This window comes from Bos taurus, chromosome 22 (assembly GCF_002263795.3).
Source record: "Bos taurus isolate L1 Dominette 01449 registration number 42190680 breed Hereford chromosome 22, ARS-UCD2.0, whole genome shotgun sequence".
Classification (NCBI taxonomy): domain Eukaryota; kingdom Metazoa; phylum Chordata; class Mammalia; order Artiodactyla; family Bovidae; genus Bos; species Bos taurus.
In genome coordinates, this window is record NC_037349.1 from 56,139,263 (window position 1) to 56,162,731 (window position 23,469).

The 23,469-nt window shown below is 61.1% G+C and overlaps 1 protein-coding gene across 1 annotated transcript in view; it reads left to right on the forward strand.

Annotated features, from left to right (window-relative positions):
- Positions 1-23,469, forward strand: part of PLXND1 (plexin D1) — a 49,180-nt gene that overhangs the window by 4,692 nt on the left and 21,019 nt on the right. Inside the window, exons 2-9 of the mRNA XM_002697122.5 lie at positions 12,558-12,734; positions 15,463-15,594; positions 15,844-15,944; positions 16,028-16,157; positions 17,350-17,527; positions 17,686-17,794; positions 18,214-18,316; positions 22,986-23,090. Of these exons, the coding sequence (XP_002697168.4) occupies positions 12,558-12,734; positions 15,463-15,594; positions 15,844-15,944; positions 16,028-16,157; positions 17,350-17,527; positions 17,686-17,794; positions 18,214-18,316; positions 22,986-23,090 (1,035 nt within the window). The remainder of the gene's footprint in view (positions 1-12,557; positions 12,735-15,462; positions 15,595-15,843; positions 15,945-16,027; positions 16,158-17,349; positions 17,528-17,685; positions 17,795-18,213; positions 18,317-22,985; positions 23,091-23,469) is intronic.

Here is a 23,469-nt window from a genome sequence, read left to right on the forward strand (position 1 = left end):
AGGCCCCAGCAGCGTGCTGGCGCAGGTGCTTGCAGCTACTAGGGCTATATTTAATAATTAGGAGCTAGTTTAGAAAGTTGCTAGTTGAGAAGGACAGAGGAGAAGCAGGGTGAGAAGGAAGGAGGTTGGTGCCATCTTGCAGGCAAGTGGGTCCCTCCTGTATTTGCACATATTTCTTAAGCACCTACTGCGTGCTGGGCCCTGTGGCAGACACTGGGGCAGCCGTGGGGGCAGCCAGCCGGGCCTTGTTCCTGGGGGACGGGTGTGAGCGGCCTGGAGGGCCTGGTCTGAGGGCATGGAGGGAAGCAGGGACCTCTGGACAGGTTCGCATGCCCCAGAGGTGGGGACAGACAGGATGGAGGAGGGAGCGGCCCTGTCCAGCCCAGCGCTGGTGTGGAAAGCGGGGTAGGGGCTGAGACGGGTGCCTCTGGGGGAGAGAGTGAGTTTGGTCGGGGCGGGGGTGAGTACCAGGGGCCTGGAGTCCATCTCCTTCCCAACCCCCTCGGGCCTGACTGCCGCAGCAGCAGGGGGCCTCTGTGGGGATGACCACGTGGGCCAGCCCCTGGTCTCCCATCTCCTCTCTGGGGATGTCTGACCCCCAAGCCGGGTGGCTCCTCCAGGCCTCTGGATACCCGACCCTCATGCTCTTTCCTTCAGGGCCTGGAACCCCAGAGCCCCGGTTGGGGTAGCCTCGGACATTCCAGCTTCTCTCCTGGCAGGCTCTGCCCCTTGCCCGCCACCTTGAAGATGATGAAGAGGTGGGGAACCTTGGCCCCCAGGCTTCAGAGGCCCTCAGCTTTGTCACTGATTGCTTTGGGCATATTTGGGTCTTTGGACTGTCTTGAGAAAGTGAGGGAGGGAATGAGCCTCCATCGCGTGTAGATCGGATCCCTTCCCTCACTTCGTGAATGCGGTTTGAAAGTGGGACGGGAGGTCGCCTCGTGCTGTCGGTAGGGAAACTGAGGCACAGAGCCGCCCAGCACGGTGAGGGCAGGCTGAGTCCAGCTCCCTTCCCTGGGTCTTTCCCTTCAACCTTTGAATGACTGAAGGGTTCGGTGTTTTAAAATCAAAAAGAAAACCAACAGGGAAATGTCAATGTTGCATTTTCAAGGTGTCTTTTTATAGTAAAGGTGGAAAAAAACGCTCAGGCGGTTTTAAACTGGCATGCAGTGGGTGGGTGCCCGTTGTCAAGAAGGCGTTTTCTGAACCGATTTAGGGGCTGAAATAGAGGGTGGAGGTGGAGGGAGATAAGCTTGCAAGATGGCTTTCCATTTGGAGTTGGGCTGGAGGCTGGGAGTGAGCTCCCTGTGGTCGAGGGTATGAGCAGAGACACCGGGTGGGACTTAGGATGGGGGTTCCAGCAGGGTTGGCAGAATGGCCTTCTAGCCTAGAGAGACAGATGGGTTCCTGGGCCAGGAGATGGATACCATACCTCTCTGCCCAGGGCCCGTCATCAGTCCTGACTGCCAGGTACACTAGGGTAAAGCTGATGTGAGTCGTCTTCCTCCTGCCTGTAACTGTGTGACCCAGAGTAAGTCATTTACCTTTCCTGGGCCCCACGTGTTCTCCTGGTCAAATGGAACAGTGTCTCCTCCTGAACTGAAATCTCACAGGAAGCACTCAGGCCATGGCAGGCGGAGGTTCTGGTACCAGAAGAGAAGTACCTCTGGGAAAAGTGTGCTCAGTGTGGAATAGCCACTGGGGCAGGGAGCGCTCAGAGGCGGGAGGAGAAGGGCCAAACCAGGCCCTGCAGGTGAGCGGGGTGCGGGGGGGTGGGGAGAGAGGGGAGTGTCGGGGCCCCCCAGGCCAAGCTCCCTGGCGGGAGGCGCACGCCAAAATAAACCCGGCCTGGCACTGCTGCTATTGGTGGTGCAGGCGCTGCACGTCCGGTGGGCCTGAGGGCTGTGTGCACGGCTCTCTGGGGCTGAATAGGAACCACGGCTGCGTTCCCGCTTCTGAGAAGGAAGCTCTGTGGGTCCTTCAGAGGCACCAGTCTGTTTGCTCTCACAGCCCCTGCCCCCAGCCTGTGAGGCAGGGAGTGCTGTTATCCCCACTTTACAGATAGGAAAACTGAGGCCCGGGGTCTCACACAGCTGGTTAACAGAGTAGGGTCTGCAGACTGGCTGGCTGGCTGGCTCTGGAGTCCGCGGTGGATGTCCTCCCGCGTTAGCTGTGGGCTCTCAGCTAGGGGTCTGCAGTTACCCCCACACCCCAGGGAAATTTGGGAGGGTCTCTGTATTGACATGAAACGCCCTCTGTGACAGCACCTCCCAGCTGGCCCCAGATGGAAGCCGGGAGCCGCTGCTGCAGTGACTCAGTTCCTGAGCAGCGTGAGGCTGGCGAGGATGTCTGCAGAGGCCAGACCACAAGTTGGGGGGCTGGGGGTGCTGATCGAGTCTCCTGGGGAAGCCAGGGCAGCAGGGAAGGCACCTGGTAACACTCATCTCTGAGAAGGGGATTGTTAGCCCTGGCCCTTTGGGAGCATGAGTGAGAGGCGTGGTTGGTTTGAGTGCCTTGACAGTTGCTTTCCGCCGAGACCGCAGCCCCGGACAGTGCCGTGTCCTGGGGCAGGGTAGCGCTTCACGGTCCGGAGTTCCCTAGGAAGGTGGAGGGTACGTCACTGCCCCCGCCACGCCCAGAGCCATGGATGGATCAGTGCAGGACCCTGGTGCCGACTCCCTGGGTGCAAATCCTGCCTCTGCACCTCCTCCCTGTGGCCTCCAGCTAGTCACTCTCCTCCTCCCGGCCTGTATTTCCCCATCTGTAAAGTGGGCTCGGCCGTCGACGAGAACAGGGCTGCCTGGAGTCCAGCGGAGGCCGTGTGTGCGTCGGCTTGGGCCCTGCAGAATCTCCCTCTACGGGAGTCTGATTTGCCCACTGCCACGGCTGGTGGATTCCATGGAGATGAAGGAAGCAGGCTGGGTTCCGGGTTCTGGTTGCCGAAGGGTAGAGAGCAGACACTGTGTGTACAGAACAGGAGCCTGAAGGGTCCCTTCCCCTTTCTGGGCCTCGGTTTCCCAGTCTGAACTGGGCTGCGGGGTGGCCGGAAAGCCCTCACTGCCACCAGAACCTCCGTCAGCAGCAGCATCGTTATTATTATCTTATTGTTGTTGCTTCCTGGGAACTTATTTTCTGTTGGGCACTTTGCCAAATCGCATGCGGTGTGTATCTTTTTAACCCTGCCAGAAACAGAGTGGGGTTAGGATTACCCCCAGGCTACAGAAAGGGAAAACAGAGGCCCAGGGAGGGAAAGTGACTTGCCTGAGGTCACACGGCGGTGGACCAGGTGTTGGGCTTCGGAGTCCATGCTCATCACCTTCCCTTCTTATTTGCTCTGAAAACGCTGACCTGATGGGTGTGAGCCGCAGAGGCCCTCAAGGTCACAGTGGGAAGGGGTGGGTGGGTCCCTCTTGAAGGTGAAGGACCTGAGACCCAGGGACGTCCTTCCCCTGCTGGGGTTCTGGTGAGAACTCGCATACCCAGCATGGTCCCAGGCTGGGACCAGGTCCCCGGGGTGCAAGGCTCCTGTCCCCATGACCACAGCCGTCTCCACCTTTGCCCACCAGACCTCCCAGGCAACATGCCCTGCCTGTCTGTGCTCCTGGTGGAGGGTGCACTGGAGCATGGCAGGGAGGGGGGCTCAGCTCTGTTACCCGGCAGCCCCTCAAAAGAGATGAATCAGCCTCTTCCCCTGTCCTCCAGGAACCCCCAGATGGTCTGGCAGGAGATCAAGACAGGAGGTAGAAGACCCAAGCCAGAGCTGCACGCTGACCAGCCTCATCTGAGAGAGTCAGGGAGGGCTTCCTGGAGGAGGGGGTATTGCAGCAGAGCCTTTGACGGATAGGCTGGGGGAGGCCTTCCAGGGAGAGGGCATGGCTAGGGCAGAGGTCCAGAGATGCAGCAGAACATGGCTTGGGTGGCTGGCAGAGATGAAGCTGAGAAGTCTGTGAGGCCTGGGGTGTAGGCCAAGGGTCTGGACGCTGTCCTGTGGGCTGCGGGGAGCCAGCAAGGCCTTGGGGAAAGAGTGAGACACAGGCGGTCTGGCTCTGGAGCAGACCCAGCGCTGCCGGCCCTGCATCAGTCCTGCCTGGAGCCAGTGGGAGCCCCCACTGGGGCTGGACCAGGTGACTCCCGAGGGCCCCTCCGGCTCTGCCAGTGGCGTGGGGGTCGCCATGGAAACCAGCTGGTCCCCTCGAGTGGGCACAGGCCCGGGAGGTCTCCTGGCACTGGCCGCGTGGATGTGGATCCCAGCTGCCCCCGGAGCTCGGCCACTTCCCTTCTCTCCAAAGCCCGTGTTGGGCCAGGGCTGAGCCCAGCAGACCACCTGGAAGGGCCCTGGGCCGCCCACTCTCCCCGGCAGCCCTGGGTCCCCAGTGCGATGCCAGTGCCCCTGCGATCGGCTGGGCCAGCGAGGCTCGCCCCGCCCCATCCACCATCCGTCACCCTGAAATTCAATAAATCACGCGCTGGGGGAGGGAGGAAGCTCGCAGCTCCATTACGAGGCCCCACGAGGCCCCGGTGGGGCGTTAATCATGGAGCGCTTTCTGCTCTGATCGGTAAATAATGGGGGAGCGGGCCGTGGGCAGAGGCCTTGAAGCGGAGGCCGGGCCGGGCACGGAACTCAGCCACCATCGGCGCTCGCCTCCGCCCCCAGCCCCTCTCAGAGCCCTCCACCATCTGTGATGGAGGCGGTGGAGCCTCTGGAGGTGGTCAGCTCCTTGATGGGCCCCAGTTTCCCCAGCTCACAACCCAGGGCCTTTCCAGCTCCAAGCAGCCAAATTCCCAGCAGCTGTTGGCGGTCCCCAACAGCGCAGGGGGGTGGCGGGACTGTGGGGTTCGGGAGCCAGCCTGCCTAGGTGTGAGGCTCACGTCCGGCTCTTCTGGCTGTGTGACCCAGGGCAAGTCACTTGACCTCTCTGTGCCTCGGCTTCCTCTGCTGTACAGTAGCAGTAGCACGTGAGGATCTGGTGAGGGGCCCGTGAGGTCCTCCAGACAGAGGTCTCTGCACACAGGAAACCATCGCCGCTTTTTCTTGTTGTGTTGCTGGTGCTACTGCGTCGCTGTAGCTGTAAAGTGGTCCCTTCCCTGTTGAGGGTCGGTCCCTGGACTGGGATGCTGGCAGCTAGAGAGAAGGGACATGTCTCCGTGTCTCCAGCACATGGGACCCGGCCCAGAGATGTTTGCTCAGGGCCCGCCCCCACCCCCCCAGCTGCCCTGGGCTGCGGTCACAAGCCGTTGTAAGATGACTCTGGGACCCAGGCCAGCACCCCGGGGGATGGGGAGGAGGGTGTGAGTTCCAGCCTCCAGGCCCCCTCAGCCCTTGGAGGAGGAGGGCCCAGCGTCCCCAGGAGAGACAGCTGCTCCCTGCTCCTCCTGGCCCTCGTCCCTTCAGGGGAAGGAGTGGGGACCCAAACCCGTCCCCCCAGGGTGAGGAGCTGCCCCGCCCCCCCTGGCGAACCATCCAACCCCGCCAAACCCTGCAAGCCCTCGCCCCCGCCACCTTGGCCTGAATCCTGGCTGCCCAGCCCATCCTGGGCTCCTCTGGGACCCGGGGGGGAGGGCTGGAAACGCGGCCAGGCTGGGCCGGAATGAGAAACAGCTTCGAGAAGGGGGAGCTGGGTGTCCGGGGGGCCGCGTCCAGCTAACAAAACAAGGGCTGCTTGAGTCAGCGGCCGTGGCAGCAGTTCCCAGGCAGGCCCCGGGCGAGAGCGGCATGGATGGTCCAGCCTCCGATGCTTGACTTTGGGGAGCGGCTGCTCCTGGGGAGGCCCTCCTGTCCTCGGGCATTCTGGTCTCTGCCCGGTGGCCTGCAGAACTAATTGGGAACGTTTTAGCCCCCCAGGATTGGGGGCTGCTGTGAGCTGAGCCTCTGTGGCGGGTGCAGGGCCTGTCCCCATTTCACAGATGAGGACTTGGAGGCTCAGTGAGGGTGGGACAGCCCACAGGGAGTTGAGAGACTTGGCACTTCAGGAGCCTCAGTTTCTCTGCCTGTTAAATGGGAACACGCCGGGAGAGTGTGCTCAGCGCCTGCACACGGTAGGTTGGCAATGTGGCCCGGCCTCTGACCCCAGCCTGGGGCCGTCCCTTCAGACTGGCAGGTCAGGGGTGCCCGTTGCGGGTGGGTGGACCTGTGGTGCTCAGGGCGGCCCGGCTGGCTGATCCGCACAGCCCTTGGCGCTGGGTGACCCACCTGCTCCAGAGGTCAGGGGGTCAGGGAGACCGAGGCGGGCCTCTCGGAAGTTTGGAAGGGCGCATGCAAGCTGTTGTGCCCGTTGCCATCGGTCGGTTTTTCCTGCCTGATTCAGGCCAGGTCGGGATAACTGCACCGTGTGTCCTAAGGGAGCCTCTGCCCACTCCGTGCCTCAGTTTACCCAACTTTCCCCCCAGGCTCAGAGCCAGGCCTCCTGACTGACTTGTCCTCTGGCCAGGTTGGCAGTTCTCTCCAACCCTGCTCCCCACGTCCCCCGCCCCAGGAAGTGAGCATCTTGACTCCCAACAGGGAGGTGCTGGTATTTCCTTTCCTGGTGGCAGGCAGCCTCCTCCTTGGTGTGGGGGCTGTTGCCAGAGCCCCCCACACCCCCAGCCAGCCCCCCCAGAGCTGGGTCTGTCCTGCCCCTTCCCAGGGCCCGCACACAGTAGCCCAGGTTTTCCATGCCTCAGTTTACGCTCTGTGGAGGGTCACTCAGGGGGGTCATGTCCCAGGAGGCCTCTCAGGCTGACATGGCTGGGAGGAGTTTGGGTTTGAGGGCCACAGGGGTGGCTTCAAACCTGGAGCCAACCGGCCCCCTTGGAGGCCTCAGGGACACTTCCCCTTTAACCGCAGACCTTCAGAGGAAGCTTGGGGGAGAGGTTGCTCACCTGAGCTCTGCGGGAAGCAGCGTTCAGCGCGTGCGTTTCTAGGCCTGCCTTTTGAGGCTGTGTGTGTGTGTGTGTGTGTGTGTGTGTGTGTGTGTTAGTCACTCACTCACTTTGCAGCCCTGCGGACTGTAGCCTGCCAAGGTCCTCTGTCCATGGACTCCTCCAGGTGAGAGTACTAGACCTCCCCTGCTACCCTGCTGGGCCCTGCCGGCTCCTGCTTCTCCAGTCTTGTCCTCAGGGCACCCTCCCAGGCCCTCGTCTCCTGTCCACACTGAGGGAGAAGGAGCCGCCGGGGCAGGGGTTGAGGGGAGCCACAGGGGGCAGGCCAGGTGCACCAGGGCCTTGAGGGCCCGGGAGCAAAGTTTGGGTTTCTGTTGAGGGCACTGGGGACCCCCTGAAGGCTGTAGAGCTGTGGGAGGGGCACCACCTGCTTTGCATTTTTTCATTTGTTTTCTGATGGCCACGCAGCTGGGCACATGGGGTTTTAGTTCCCTGACCAGGGATTGAACTCGTGCCGTGGGAGTGGGAGCTCGGAGTCTTAACCACTGGACCACCAGGAAGGTCCCTCCTTTTTTTTTTTTTTAAACTGATTTAGTTACTCATCTGTATCGGGTCTTAGTCGCAGTACATGGGCTCCTTCTTGCTTCATGCAGGATCTTTTGTTGCGATACGTGGACTCTGTAGTTGTGGTACTTAGACTCAGTAGTAGCAGTGTGTGGGCTTAGCTGCTCTGCAGCATGTGGTATCTTACTTCCCTGACCAGGGATCGAACCTGCGTCCTCTGTATTGCAAGGTGGGTTCTGAAGGATGGACCCCCAAGGATGTCCCATCTTTTTTTTTTTCCTTTAACTTTTCAGTTTGGAATAACTTTAGGTTTACAGGAAGTTATAAAGACAGTACAGGTAGTTCCTGCGTACCCTTCCCTTGGGTGCTAGTGGTAAAGAACTCGCCTGCCAATGCAGGAGACATAAGAGACGTAGGTTTGATCCCTGCATTGCGATGATCCCCTGGAGGAGGGCACGGCAACCCACTCCAGTGTTCTTGCCTGGAGAATCCCACGGACAGAGGAGCCTGGGGGGCTACAGCCCATGGGGTCACACTGAGTCGGACACGACTGAAGCAACGATGCACGCTGCATATAGTGCTTTGCAGTTGTGGAGGCTCCTTCTGACTGCTGTGTCAGAGTTGGGGAGGGTCTCGGTCCAGCCCCCAGCCCCTTGTGATGAGCGCAGGCCCCCCTGCCGCCTGCTCTTCACGCCCCAGAGTGACTGTGTTCTTTCAGCTCCTCGGCGGTGAAACCTCACCTTCCCAGGATCAGGGTTCGATAGCAATCAAAAACCTCGAGGCAGGAAGGGACCCCCCATTTCCCAGACACAGAGGCCCCACAGCCGGTGTCGTCTACACCTGGGGCGGAACCCCTGGGGTTTGTAGTCGGCTGTTGACGCCTCATCCTCCTTGGAGCCACCTGCCGTGGGGCTGAGGTTCGGTGGGGTCTGCGGGCAGGAGGCGGGAGGCCTGAGAAGCAGGCTCTTCAACACAATTACAGTTGGTAGTGAAATCAATATGTCAGCGCTCTAATGTGAGAGTGGGCAGAGCTGAGCTTTGGCCCCGGGAGGCAGCCAGCCAGCCTGAGAAGGGAGGGAGTGTTCTACTCTCCTGGAAAAGAGCTGAGGCCAGCAGCCGCCTGCCGCTCATCCCATTTCCAAGAGGGATAAACTGAGGTTCTCAGAGGAACCAGAAGTAGCAGCCAGGTGCTGCCTGGCCCCAAAGACCTGTGTTGTCACACACACCGTCGACATACAGTTGACTCCTGTTTTTCCTTCAGTTCACCAGCACCCAGCATGGGCGGTGGTGTTCTCAGTATTTCTGCTTGGCAAAGAAGAAGCTGAATGCAGTCATTCACACTTTAGTCAAAATTAGTTTCCTTTCTTTAGTTAAACCCAGAGCACAGTCTCTGCCCTAAAGGAGCTTATGGAGGAATCAAAGTGGTGAGCAGTGCAGAGGAGGGGAGAGGTGGCTTTTTTTCTTTCTTTTTTTTTTTTTTGGAGCTGCATCTTGAAGGCGGGCTGAAAGCTTGCTGCCTGGGCACGCCCGGCAAAGGGAGCGGCAAGGGTCAGGACGAGGGGGACTAGAAGGGCCAAGGGGGAATTCGAGGGGCTCAGAGGTTTGGGAAGGGCGTTGGTTGCTGAAGGAACAGCGTTATGAAGGTTCAGCTGCCCTGAGAGGAAAGCGTGGCCACATTTGAGAAAGGGCAGACTAGTGTGGTGGGAGCCAGGGGCGAGGCAGAGAGAGAAGTGAGACTCCAGGCCGGAGCCGCCGGCAGGAGCCAGCTCACCCGGGGCGGCCAGGAGCCAGGGAGGGGCTGGCCAGTCCTGCGCTGGGAAGGTGGCCCCCGTGGGTTGGAGGAGGCTGCTGTGGGCGCCCAGCCCTCCCCCTGCACCCGGGGAATGGTGTTGTGAAAGACCAAGGCCGAGAGAGACTCCAAGGCGGGCCGGTGCTGACGGAGGAATTTCAGGCCGTGTCACAGGGTCAGGGCAGGCGGTATTTTGGACCTTGGAGCCCACTGCCACCCCTTGGAGACCGAGTTCGGCTGAGGCCACACTCGGGCGGCCGGCCGCCAGGTCCCCGGAGCCCGCTGACCCCCTTTCCCGGGCCGTATCCCCCCAAGAGCAGAGGCCTCGCTCGCCTGCCTGGTGGACGTGTGTATCCAGCTTCCGTTTTCGAGGCGGTTGAAGCCTTGTGATTTCCCCTGGCAGCCGGGAGCCAGCTTCCCCCTCAGATCACAGAATCCGCAGTGAGCAGCCAACGGGTGACTTCTCCTTTAAACTTTTTTTTTTTTATTTTTAGGATAAGAAAAAAAAAAAGTCAGAGGAAAGGCTTTTTAGAGAATTCCTTCGGTGCAGAATTAATGGCTCTGCGCTTTGGGGCGGGCAGGCCAGAGTCAGATTCCCAGGCCGCCCCACCTGGCCCTCTCTGCCACCCTGGCTGGCAAATCACCCTGGTCCAGGTGGTTCCCAGGACCCCCCACCCTGCTGGACTGGGGAGCCCCATTGCGGAAAACCCCAAAGGTGTTCCCCGGGCCTCCCAGGTGGCCCTTCCCACCCAACCCCTGCCCCCAGAACGCAGGGCGGAAGCTTGCGTCCCCTGGGCCAGGGTTTGCAACGTTAATTTTAGAACAACGTATTATTTAATGACGCCCGTCATCCATGTCCAGGAAAGAGGAGTTACACAACCCCCGGGGAAGGCGTCCTTGTGGAAAGCCTGGGGCCCAGGTGCCCACTCTCCTGGCTGCTCGCTGCCTCACCTCTTCCCCGCAGCCGCGGGATTGCAGGGGGTGGGCCCTGGGGAAAGGAGCGGGCAGCCGCCTTCCAGGGCTGTCCCCCAACTCAGGCCCTGTCAGGTAGGGTAGGTCCAAAGCTGGAAGATGAGCAAAAAGTGATAAGGCAGTCTGGGTGGCGGCATCTGAGGCAGAGAGACTGGCACGTGCAAAGGCCCTGGGGCAGGACCCAGCTTGGGCCGAGGGGCAGAGACGAGGCCCGAGGCTGGAGTGGAGAGGGGAGGGTAAGGGACGGGCCCGCTCCTCAGGCCCCTGGGAGGGGCGTGAGGGAGGCTTAGGATGTGAGGCTTATTCTCAGCATCGCGTCAACCATCAGAGAGGGATGGTTTGAGACCTCTCTGCAGAGGAGACCTCTGCACCTTTACAGGGCTCGCTCTGCAGCTGTATCCCAGGGGGAAATGTTGAGGACAGAGTCAGCCCAGAGAGCAGGCCAGGAGAGCCTCCTTTATGGGAAGACAGCTGTCTTAAGGTGGTCCCGGGGGTCCAGGTGAGAAAGCTTTTGAGGTAGGCATGATTTACCCCTAAATTCCACTTGGTAACAATCATGTCAGGGACCATCACGTCTGAAACAGCAGTAGTGTCAGTTCACACTTCCGGGGCATTTACCGTGGGCCACGCTGCATGCTGGCGCTCCACAATGAGCTGTCTTTTCCAGGTGCCTGTAGGGGAGGCGCTGGAGATGCATCAGTGTTTGTTTGGTTTTTTTTTTAACATTTTTTCAAAGTTATTTATGTATTTGTTTTTGGCTGTGCTGGGTCTTCGTTGCTGCGCGCGGGCTTTCTGAAATTGGTTGTGGTGCTGGGGCTTTGCGTTGAGGTGGCTTCTCTTGTTGCAGAGCATAGGCTTTAGACCACAAGTTCAGTAGTTGGGCCGCACGGGCTCCGTTGCTCCGAAGTGTCCGGGATCTTCCCAGTCTAGGGATTGAACCTGTTTCACCTGCACTGGCAGGCAGATTCTCAACCACTGGACTCACCCGGGAAGTCTGAGATGTACCCACTTCACAGCTTGGTAAACTGAGGCTCAGAGGAGTGACGTGACTTGCTCAGGTCGCCCCTAACTCTCCTGCGGAAGGCCACCCTGTGGTGGGTTGTGGCCCCGGAGGCCTCCCCAGCCCCACCCCATCTCTGGGCTTAGGGCTCAGCTGTGTTTATTTTTCCAGGAATGAAGGACCCGGTATTTATGGTTTGCTTTTGAACACTAGCTGAGATTGTGTACAAAACCCATGTGGGCACATCATTGGTGGCTTCGGCTTGCAGGAAAGCACAGATAAGGGAGGAAAGCTTCTCTCTGAAGCCGTGCCATAAAGCCAGTCCTGCCCGCTTCAGTCCTGGTGGCCTGACGTCGCAGCCGGTGACCTGGAGCGGGCCACGTCCCTGCTGAGCCTCAGTTACCCCATCTGTGCCGTGGGATCTCAGAGTGGGGCCAGGATTCAGCAAACCACAGGCCTGGTGCAGGGTCAGTTCTCAGCAAACGTGGCCTGTGCTGCATTTGCTGTCGTGACTGTTAACGTTTATGCACCCATCTGATCGGAAAGGCCCCGTGACACCCTGTGAGTTTTCTCAGCCAGAATCTCCTTCTTCACCATCATGCGGACCTGGGGTGTCGCCCGGGCTGGGCCCTCCCTGCTGGGTGATGCACTCTATCCTGTCCATCCCTACTATCCGCCCTCCTAAACCACCCTGTGTCCACATCCTGGTGGATTTGCACAGTCACCTTCTCAGAGGCACTTCCTGGAGGCCTGTGTTGTGTTTTTGTGCAAATTGCAGAAGAAACCTTCAAAAGGTCATCCCGCCCCTGTGAGTTGGGGCTGACGTGGATGCCAGGAGTGTGCATTTGGACACCCTTGGCCTCGACCTGCCCATCTGTAACATGGGCAGATGAAGGGATGTGTGTTGGGGCCTCAGTTTGGGGAGGCCTCAACTTTTGTCTAGTAACCTGTTGGGGAGTGGGGGTTGCTGGGGTCAGAGCAGGAATCTGGTGGAGGGCGGAGGGAAAAAAAACCCCATGGTTGCTATGGAGACCCAGCCAGACAGGAGGGACACCTCTTGGGTGTCAGGAGGTAAGTTGGGGCAGAGGCTGGCCTCCCTGGGCCTTCTTGCCTCCCTCACGTGACCCTTCCTGGCAAGCTTCTGTGTACCCAGAACAGACCCCTCTGCTAGGGGTCCATGACTGAAGCCAAGGGCAGCGGTCGACCTGGGCTCCGAGACGCGCTCCTGCTTGCCTTGGGGCCTGAGCCAAGCGCAGAGCAGGAGCAGGACTTTGAAAGCTCAGAGGCGGCGGCCGGAGGTTCCGGCCAGCCGCGGGGGACTGAGAGCTGCAGAAGGTTCTGGAACCACGGTCTGACGTGCTGTCTCTCTCGCAGCTGCAGCCGGAACAGCTGGACTGTGGGGCTGCCCACCTGCAGCACCCGCTGTCTGTCCTGCAGCCGCTGAAGGCCTTGCCTGTGTTCCGAGCGCCGGGCCTCTCCTCCGTGGCCGTGGCCAGTGTGGGCAACTACACCGTGGTCTTCCTGGGCACGGTCAGCGGGCGGCTGCTGAAGGTACGGCTGGGCCGGGGTGCTTGGCGGGGGTGGGGGTCCCACGGGTTAGACGGCGTCTTCCACGTCTGTTCCTTCCACTCCGGTTCATACCAGTGAGTTCCCGTCGTGCAGATGAGGGAAGCAGAGCTCAGGTGGCCTGTCTCTGGGGGCCTCCAGGACCCGGCTTCAGAAGCCGGTGGAGTGTTCGTCTCTGGGCCCTGCCACTTGGCAGGCTGTTTGACCTGGAGCAGTGAAGGTGTTCTCTCCCGGCTTCAGTGTCCCCAGCCATCAAAGGCTGAAAGTTCAGCCTCTCGAGACTCTTGCAGGGCTTTGACGGGGGGTGGGGGAGGCCACAACCCAGCAAGTAGGGGTCTCCCCTCTTCCCCCGTTTCCTCCTCCGTTCCTCCACCAGCCTCTGAGGATGCCCCAGCTCCCAGCCAAGGTGACTGGTTTCTGCAGGTAATGCTTCCCGCCCCCGAGATGCCGAGAGCTGGGTGAGAGGAGTCGGTCTCCCTACTAAGCGGCCCCAGGGGAGGGCATGGACCCTGGGTGGCCCTCCAGCCACCTCCCACCCCCGGCCTGTCCAGAGCGTCAGCCGTCTGGCCTGGCTCCGACCTGCACCAGGCCCTGGTCTAATTGATTCAGATCTGATAATCCAATTCACTCAGCTTCCCCGGGCAGACGCCACAGGCTGGTGGTGAGCATTCGGGGTCAGAGTCCCAGCCTGCTTGGCCCCGGGACCCCAGTCGCTGACATCCCTGGGGGAGATCCCAGTCATGGGAGCAGGGGCAGGGGTCCCTCTCCACCTTCACAGCTTCCGTTGAGGGTCGGGGCTTGTGGTCGGGATCAAACACTTGCATGCGGCTCCTGGCTCTTGCCCTCCCAGCTGCAGGACCTGGGGCGGTTTCCCCATCTGTCCAGGAGTCTCCCCCACCCCCACCATGAAGCCGCAGTTATTAGGCGCCACTGTCTACCCAGCCTCAACAGACACATCACGGGCACCCTCACGTTTAACTCTCACATTGCTTCGAGGGAGGCAGAGCCGTGATGCCCATTTCACAGATGAGGACACTGAGGCTCTGTGAGGGGAACCGAGTGCCCCAAAGTCACATAGTGGGGAAAGTGAAAGTGAAAGTTGCTCAGTCGTGTCTGACTCTGCGACCTCGTGGACTGTATAGTCCATGGAATTCTTCAGGCCAGAATACTGAAGTGGGTAGCCTTTCCCTTCTCCAGGGGATCTTCCCAACCCAGGGTTCAAACCCAGGTCTCCCGCATCATGGGTGGATTCTTTATCAGCTGAGCCACCAGGGGAGCCCACATAGCAGGAACCAGGGTGGAATCCAAGTCCAGTCAGGTCAGAGGCTGCCCCGCCCCTCAGTCCTGACCTCTGCACTCACCACCCTGCTTCATGCCCGATCATCTCCTGCCCACTCTCACCTCACTTGAGGCTTTGATCACAGCCCCCAGCCCAGGCCCCAGAGCATGCCAGGTGCTCTGTAGACTTTGGAAAGAGTGGAAACACGTCTGCTGGATGCCTGGGGGATGCAGAGGGCCAAGCTGCCCGGGACAGACTCTGCCAAGAGGCCGCTTGGGATGAGGCATGTCCCAGAGGCTGGGGAGAGAGTAATTGCAGTTTAGGGTGTGGGGGGCATCAGGGAGGCTGTTGTGCTGAAGACGTGGGGAGGACAGCTCCCGGCCCAAGGGGGAGAGGAAGGTGTTTGAGACCGGAGCACAGCGGGGAGAAGACATGGGGGCTGGATGTTGAGTTGGGTTTAGTGACTAGAGAGGAGGATCGTGGAATAAGATGGGGTGGGTGGCCAGGGCCTCACACGACAGACACATTGACTCCACAAGCAGGACGAGCTGTGAAAGGCTCTGGAGCCCATGGAGGAGGACTGGGGGGCTGGAGGCCCCCTCGCCCCAGCTCAGAGCTTGACCAGGCCTTGACAAGGCAACACGGAACGTGAGATCAGCAGAGAACAGCAGTTTGAGGAGTCTCTGACCAGCCTGTCAGGTCTCTGGGGGACGTGCAGAGGGGCCCTCAGCCAGACAAGCTTCCAGACCCCAGCTAGTCCTGGTCTTTCTCCTGCCTGGACATTGGACCCCAGCCTTGGATCTGGAGTCAGATGGCCCTAGACCTCCATCGTGACCCTGAGGCATCTTCTTTTAGGACTCTTGCCAAGTCCCTTGGCTCCTCTGGGCCTCGGTTTCCTCATCTGTGAGATGGGCGTGTGAGAGGGGAGGGGTGAGACCAGTGGCCCTGCCGTCTGTCCGGGGCCTGGCCCCAGCAGCGCTTCGCCTGCATCTTCCCTAGCATGCCCCACGGCCCCGTGGGGCGGGTGCCGTCCTCAGCCCCGTTAGCTCAGAGAGGGGAAGTGACTCGGATGGCTTGGGCCTGTGCAGCTTGTAAATGTCAAGGCCAGAATTCAAACCCAGGTCCCCACTCCCTGGCATGATGCCCACAGCCTCCCAGAGAATGTTTTCTTAACTGTGAAGCCCGGCCCTGTACATACCAGGGTAGGACATGCTGGTGAGGGCAGGGAGGGGGGTTCTTGGGGGGAGGGGCGCACGACAGAGAACAAAGTGTGGGGGCCGGCCGCCACCGCCAGTCCTGGAGGGGCCCGAGGCTGAGACTCCCAGGCTCAGGGCAGCCCCCCATCCCCGGGGCCGGTCCCCAGCCTGCCCCTACCTGGGGACGCCTTCGTGGTGCCCCATCCCCTGACGGCCCCCCTCCTTCGCACCCCCCCAGATCAACCTGAACGAGAGCATGCAGGTGGTGAGCCGGAAGGTGGTGACGGTGGCCTACGGGGAGCCTGTGCACCACGTGATGCAGTTTGACCCCGCGGACCCCGGCTACCTGTATCTGATGACGTCCCACCAGGTGTGTCCGGGCCTCAGCCTGACGAGACCCCAGGATGTGCTGAGCCCCAGCCCCTCTTTGCCTCTGCACGAGAGCAGCTGCTCCTGCCAGAAGCATCGCCCCCTCCCTTCCGGCCTGCCGTGGCCTCTGCTGGGAAGGCTCATTCCCCGCCCCACCCCACGCCGTGACAGCCTCAGTTTCCCCAGCCTCTCCCGGCCCTCGCCTGGCTGCCCCTCCCCTGCTGAGCTGGGCCCCCGCCTCTGTCTGCAGATGGCCAGGGTGAAGGTCGCCGCGTGCGCCGCGCACACCACCTGCGGGGACTGCGTGGGCGCGGCCGACGCCTACTGCGGCTGGTGCGCCCTGGAGACGCGGTGAGGCCCCTGGGGCGCAGGCTGGGCCCGGGAGGCCGCGGGGGTGGGGGCGCCCTGGACCCTGACCTGCGCCGGCGCCCCAGGTGCACGCTGCAGCAAGACTGCGCCAACTCCAGCCAGCCGCACTTCTGGACCAGCGCCAGCGCGGGCCCCGGCCGCTGCCCCGCCATGACCGTCCTGCCGGCCGAGATCGACGTGCACCAGGAGTACCCGGTGAGTGCGGGGGGCCAGGACCCCAGCTCCGGGCTCAGGGGTGCGGGTGGAGAGCAGCCCTTCCCCTGGCACCCAGACCCGACAGGTGGAGCCTCCTGGGTGCGGCGCCCCAGGGACCTGGAGGCAGATAGTGACAGCAGTGCCTGGGTGCTCGTAACATCCCCGTCATACAGATGGGGAAACTGAGGCACAGAGCGGTAAAGTGACTTGCTCAAGATTATACAGTGAGGAAGTGCCCAAGCTGGGAGTTGAATTCAAGTAGCTGTCCCCCTGCCCCACAATCCATGTCCAGGAGTGCCTAGGCGTGCCGCAGCCGGCTCCCTGCTTACCTGTAGCAGACAGCCTCGGTGCAGGGGATTCCAGGGGGCAGGAGCTGAGAGACAGACAGGCTTGGGTGCCCCCCACTCCAGCCCTGCCCTCAGAGCCTTCTCTGGTGCAGACATCCTCATCTGTCACGTGATGGTTCTAATGACCGACAGGAGCTGGGGCTCCTGTGCTCCCCACTCCCCATCGTTACACATCACAGTCCTGCACTTACGCCCTCTGGTCAAGCAGGTGGTCCGGGGCTTTGTCCATCTGTTCATTCATTTATTCATTCATCAATAACAGTAGGTGTTATTGAGCTCCCACTCTGTGCCATGTACAGTCCTGGACTTGGGGAGACAGCAGTGAACAAGAGAGGCAAACCTCTGGTCCTCTAGGGGTGGACACACTCCCAGAGGAGAGAGTGGAAACAAAATAAGTGCTGTGGAGAAGAAGGAAGCAGAGCAGAGGACGGGGTGCAGAGCGAGCAGCTTGGTGGGGGGGTAGTATTGACATTTTACATCAGGTGGGGGGCTCACTGCAAGATGGCATCCGAGCAGCAATAGGAAGCCAGTGTGAGCATCTGGGCAGAGGGACCCACTAGTGCAAAGGCCCTGGGGTGGGAACAAGACTCATGATTTGAGTGTTAAGAGGCTGGCATCCAAGGTCCATGGGCCAGATTGTGCAGGGCCTCTGGCCCCTGTAGGGTGGTTGGTTTCACTTTGCAGAGGAGGAAACTGAGGCCCACGTAGGCTGCATCACCGGTGGCCCTGGAGTCAAAGCCACTGACCAACCTCTTCTCCCCAGGTTCCAGGGTGGGGGTGGGGCGGTGCGAGGCGTGGCCTTCCCCCACACCCTGCACCCCCAGCTAAGGGTCCCTGGCCTCCAGGGTATGATCCTGCAGATCTCGGGGAGCCTGCCCAGCCTCAGCGGCATGGAGATGGCCTGTGACTATGGCCACGGCATCCACACGGTGGCTCGGGTCCCGGGCCCAGCCTTTGGCCACCAGATCGCCTACTGCAACCTCCTGCCCAAGGATCAGTTCCCGCCTTTCCCGCCCCACCAAGGTAGGCACCTCATGGCCCGGGGTGCAGGGACAGCTGATGGGGGCCTTTGGATGGTGGACTCTCAGGCATGGGGGGTTCCGGATGGCACAGCCGCTGGTGTTGGTGGGCCCCCCGTGTCCCCTTGTCCTGCTCTCCTTGGACGCCCTGCTCTGTTCCAGACCACGTGACCGTCGAGATGTCGGTGAGGGTCCGGGGGCAGAACATCGTCCGGGCCAGCTTCACCATCTACGACTGCGGCCGGGTCGGGCAGGTGTACCCACACACAGCGTGAGTGGGGTGTCGGGGCTAGCTTCTGGGGTGGGCAGGAGGCTTTGCTCTCGGGGAAGCCCCCTCAAGAAAAATGATGGTGTCGCAGAGGCAGGCGGGACCCTTGGCTGTTCACCTGACGGCTCATTTGTGCAACAAACTCTCATCACCCAGCGTGCCCGGTGTCTGTGAGCACCCAGGCTAGTCGAGGCTGAGAAAAGTGCTTTGATTACGCTTAATTTAGTCCCCTGCTTGCCTATCTCCTCCTTGCATACCTCCTGCACTGGGGAGCTCGTTACCTTACAAAATGCCCAGCCGCGCTGGGCAGCTCTGATGTTGAGCAAGACCTCGTTTCACTGTGCTGGGCTGTGTCCCAGGTCCCCGCTGCTGGGCACAGGGGTGGGGAGCCAGGCAGCTGAGGGGAGGCCCCTGTCTTTCAGTTGCACCAGCTGCCTGTCGGCACAGTGGCCCTGTGTCTGGTGCGCTCAGCAGCACGCCTGTGTCTCCAACCAGTCTCGGTGTGAGGCCTCGCCAAATCCCACGGTAAGCCGGGCCCAGGGGTGCCCTCTGCCTCCACTGTTCCGTTGTTTTTTTTTTTTTTGACACGTTGAGAACATTTCCGTGTCATTACATTGTCTTTCTTGGCTCCAACTTTAACCGCCGCCGTGCTGGGCTTGTCGTCACAGTGCGTGTAACCAGTCCCTTTGCCATTCTCTTCTCCAGGGGATCTTCCCAACCCGGGGATTGAACTCGGGTCTCCTGCATTGCAGGCAGATTCTTCACCATCTGAGCCGCCAGGGAAGCCCCTCCAGTCCCCTGTTGGTGGACGTGCTGAGCGCGCCTTTTTCTTTTTTGCGTTCTGATACGTGCAGGGTATTGCGTGGCCTTGACTGTCCTCTGGAGACCAGTTCTTCAACGGGTATTCTGGGATGAAAGCCCATACTTTCAGCTCAGCTGACCCCCAGAAAGCCTGCACCTGTTTACACTTCCAGCCTTTTAGGACAAGGCGCCTTCCTGCACATCATACTCATTTTCAATTTTAGCTTCAACGTTTTCTGCGACCCTCATGGATCAGGGAGTACCAGGCTTGGGCCTTGAATTGGCCCCTCTTGTTGGCAGCCCATGTTCTCCCCGCTTCCCCAAGTCGGGCTGAGCCGAAAGACCCCAGCCTCCGTCTCCCACGGGCACTGGGCCCCAGGGCTGGGGATTGCTGTGGCTCTCACAGGGTGGAGAAAGCAAGTGACCTCTAAAGCCGCAGGTTCCCAGGTCCTCCTGTTCTGCCGGCCTGATGGTGCCCTGAGCTAGGGGACAGCATGCCATCAGTTACACGGGGCGGGCATGTTGGGGAGGGTAGGGGACGGGCAGAGACACAGGCCGAGGCACCATGTACCTTGCTGCCGGCGGGTTTGGGTGTGGTCACTTATGGGGTGGCCTCGTGTCTTCACCCAGAGAGCCGCTATGGCTGTTGCAGCCTTGTGCCAGGGACGACCAGACGGGACTCCTGAGACTGGTTGAGGTGGGACAGCTGGACTGCAGTGGGTTCCAGGGTGGGATGGCTGGACCGGGATGGTGCCAGGTCATATGCCAGCTTATCCCCCGTCAGGCCCGCCCGCTGGATCTTCCGTCTCGTATCAGGGCTGTGAAAGGCTCGGGGTGAGGTACCAGGTTCTCGCCTGCAGCTCATCTTCTTCAGGAAAGGGGAGTTCCCACCCATTTTCCAGATGGCACAGTTGAGGTAGTCAGCGTAACCCCCAAAAGCCCTGGCTCCCAGCAGGGAGGTCACTGAGGCCCGTCCTGCATCCCTAGGAAGCAACCCTGGTGCCCGCTGGGGAAGCAGCCGATTAGACATGATTCTGCCCTCCCCATCATGAACGCAAGAGCCTGAGGCGTGAGTCGTGGCTGTGTGACCCCGGGCAGGCCGCCACACCTCTCTGTGCCCGTCTCCCTGTCTATGAAAGGGGGCCTGTCTCAAAGGGGGATCTGGAGCGACACCAGGTTCGTACCCGACACGCCATGGGTGGCCCCTCTGCTGGGAGGACTTCTCTGGGAGGGGAACCTCCTGCCAGGTTCCGGCAGATGCAGAGGAGCTCGCCAGCCTGGAGGTGTTTCTGGGGCAGTGCCCCCAGGGACACCCCTCCTCCCCGCCCCACCCCCCTGCCCCTAGGTCTGCAGGTCAGAGATGCGTTGGGGGTGCATAGAGGGCCTGTCTCAGAGGATTACGGTAGTCCACTGGGAGAAGAGGCCGCCCCCGCCTGGGCCTGGCCTGCTCCTTAATCCGGCGTTTAATTTAGAGCCAGTCTGTCGTTGGTCGTCTTGGAGGCCGCAGGGCTCAGGCCAGGCCGGGGAGGGGTCTCTGGGCAGGCGCGAGCCAGGGACTATGTCTCCTGACTTCCCGTTGCCTCATGGGCCCCAGAGGAAGGAAGTGGGGGGTACAGGATGCTGCAAGGAGGGCTGCAGCTTTTTTCCAAGGAGGGGAAGGGAGTGGAGAAGGCTGCTGCACCCGCCCCTTCCAGTTGTCCTGGAGGAGGCGGCTTCTGCAAGGCAGGGTGACCTTAGGCCTTAGAAGCGGCAAGGGTTTGGGCAGGTGCCGGGGTCAGGCTCCCTGGGTGGGGGGAACCTGGGTGGGAACCTCTACGAAGGTGGCTTCATTAGGAGCTGGTGGAGAAGTTGGTTGGCAGAACGTGGAGGGCAGTGTATAGAAGGGGGGCAGGGCAACGCATAAAGGCAGGGAGGGAGCAGGTTGGGTGGGTTCAGCGGGGCCACTCAGTGCTCGGCCAGGTTGGGTCCCGAACTCTGAATCCTCGCACGTGGAAAGACCCTGGGGGAGTCTGTGAGCTCCAGTGCAGAGTCAGGTGCAGTCAGGCGAGGCTCCGCCTTGGATGCACGCGCTGGGCTGACATCTGGGCTTCCTGGGGCTCCCGCCTCGCTGTCCCCCCAGCTCCTGCTCTCCCGCCTTCACGGCTCTGCCCACGGCTCTGCCCAGAGTCGGGGCCGTGGTTTCCTGAGCCTGGAGGCTATTCTCTGGCCAAGGGGGAGAAGCCACTCAGCTTGTCTCCGAGGCTTGGATGGTTCAGCTTGGGATGGGACAGGAGGCCGCGGTGCTCTGCGAGCCGCTGGCCACGGCCCCAGTAGAGCCAGTCGGCCTGTGTGAGTGCAGAGTCCCAGGGGCGGCATCCCCTTCGGGCTCAGCTGGATCCCAGCATCACCAGGCCCTCCCCGCCCCTCCAGGTGGCCTCCGCGCTCCGGCAGGCCCTCCCCCTTGGCCGCAAGACGCCTTAGCAGCCCCGGGTGGGGTCCTGATCCCTGGCAATACCAGGAGACCCTCCTTCTCGTTGGTTCTGCAGAATTTTTCCAGGGGAACTGGGTCACATCCACTCCCCGAACCAATCGCTGAGCCCAGGACAGGCCTGGGTGCCTGCCCATCCCTGGGGCTAGGGAGGAGGGTCAGTCCTCCCATACCACAGGCCTGGGGGGCGGGGAGATGCAGGCACACTTGGACCAGCTGTCCCCAGGGGAGATTAGCGACCCTCCGGGTGGTGCTGAAAGAGGGCAGAGGCGCACCCACACTCTCCCAGACTTGCCCACTCTGGAGAGTAGGTACAGGCATCCATGGTGGGTTATGAGGATCTAGGAGAGTAGGGCCCTCAGGGATGGTCCCACGTCGTTTCCTCTGGACCCGCACGCCTCCAGCCCCTGCTGGCCACCTCCCCTCGGCTGGGCCAGAGCCAGGGTCGCAGCCGCAGGGCCCCCGGCCAGCTGTGAAGCGGCCTGGCAGCGGCAGTGAAACCCGATTGGAAACATGTGGTTTCCATTCCCCGAAATTCCACGGGGCTTACACATGGGACGGCTCAGGACAGCAGCTCAAGGGAGGGACGGCCTTGCGTGTCACACAGCAAGCCGGACACCAGCTCCTGCCTTGCAGCCCTGCAGCGTTGGCCGGGCCGGGCGGCCTCCTTGGCCCCTATGGTCGGCAGCAGGCAGCGCTTCCGGGGAAACTCATCGTCCGGGCGCAGTGTCTGGCCTGGGGGTCAGCAGCAGGGTCTGCGCCAGTAGAGCCCACTGTGCTGCTCGCCCCGTACTGGGCACACCACTTTGTTTCTCTGTGCCTCGGTGTTCCAGTCTGTCAAGTGGGTATAACGGTGGTACCCACCTCACAGGGCGTTTGGGAGGAGGGTTTGGTGAATTAATACAGCACAGGGTGCTCAGAACTCTCCAGGTGCATGTGGAGGGCTGTGGGCGCCAGCCGCTAACCACTGTCGCTATCGTGGTCGCTGTTTATGACTGTGGTCAACGATAATAAGTGAAGCATTGGTGTCCCTCAAGCTCTGGTTTCATGCTGGGCCCCTGAGGTTCCCCTCAAGTAGCTCCTTGTCTGATTAACAATACTGAGAAAAGACCCTGGGTCCCAGTCTCTCACCTTGGTCCTCAATCTCAGGCCTCAGTCTCTGGCCCGAGAACCCGGGAAAGATTGAAGGAAGGAGGAGAAGGGGGTGGCAGAGGATGAGCTGGTTGGTTGGCATCATCTACTCAATGGACTTGAGTTGAGCAAACTCCGGGAAGTAGGGAGGGACAGGGAAGCCTGGCATGCCGCAGTTCCGGGGTCGCAGAGTCAGACACGACTGAGTGACTGAACAGCAGTGACTCCACACCCGACGTGGGAACGCGCATGCCCAGGCCTCCAGCTCAGGGCTCGTGATGCGTCCGGGCAGTGGGGAGGGGTGTGCAACCTCACACCCTGTTTCTCATGGGCCTCTCCGAAGTCTGTGGTTTCCTCTTTTGTGAATCATTCATCGTGTGTCCATCTGGAAACTGGAATTCCAGAGCTGGAGGGAGCCTCAGAAAGTGAGTGCAGTGCCTCATTTTACAACTGGGGAAAGATGAGGCCCAGAGCCGGGGAGCTCTCCCCGCAGAGGCTCTCCGTGGCGTGGCCGTGCGGACTCGGTTCCACTGGGCAGGTTACCGCCTCTTTCCATGCCTCAGTCTCGTCTGTGAAATGGGGCCAATACACCTTCCCGCTCGTAGGATCAGGTCAGGTGGTGTGTGGGAGGTGGTGGATGCGGCTGTCGTTTTATTAGTAGCGTTTCCTCGCTGCATGGGCTGCCCAGCGCCTCCCCAGGGAGATGGGACTGCGCCGGCTGGCTGGGGTGGTCGTGAATCCCGTCTCCTCCAGAACGCCCCAGGTCAGCCCCGCTTCCTTGTGTTTTGACTGCAGAGCCCTCAGGAGTGCCCGCAGATCCTGCCCTCCGCCCTGGCCCCCATGCCCACTGGCGGCTCCCAGAGCATCCCGGTGCACCTGGCCAGCGCCGCCTTCTTCCAGGTAAGCGGGGGCGGGGCCCACCGCCCATGCTCTGCTTTTCCACTTATTTATTTATTTGGCTGCCTGGGTCTAAGTTGCAGCGTGCAGGATCTCTAGTTGCGGCACGTGGGATCTAGTTCCCTGACCAGGGATCAAACCCAGACCCCCTCCATTGGGAGCTCGGAGTCTTAGCCACTAGACCACCTGGGAAGTCCCGTGCTTTGGTTTTCTTCCTCTGAGTTTCTGGGCTCTGTTGGAGAAAGCCCTGCCCTGGTTGCACGGAGGTAGGGGGAAGGAAGGTGGGTGGTGGGCACAGGCCTTGGGGACAGCCAGCTACCCCTAGCTCCTGCAGGAAAGGAGGGTCTGGCCGGGACCCCCAGACCCTCTCCCCTGTCACGCC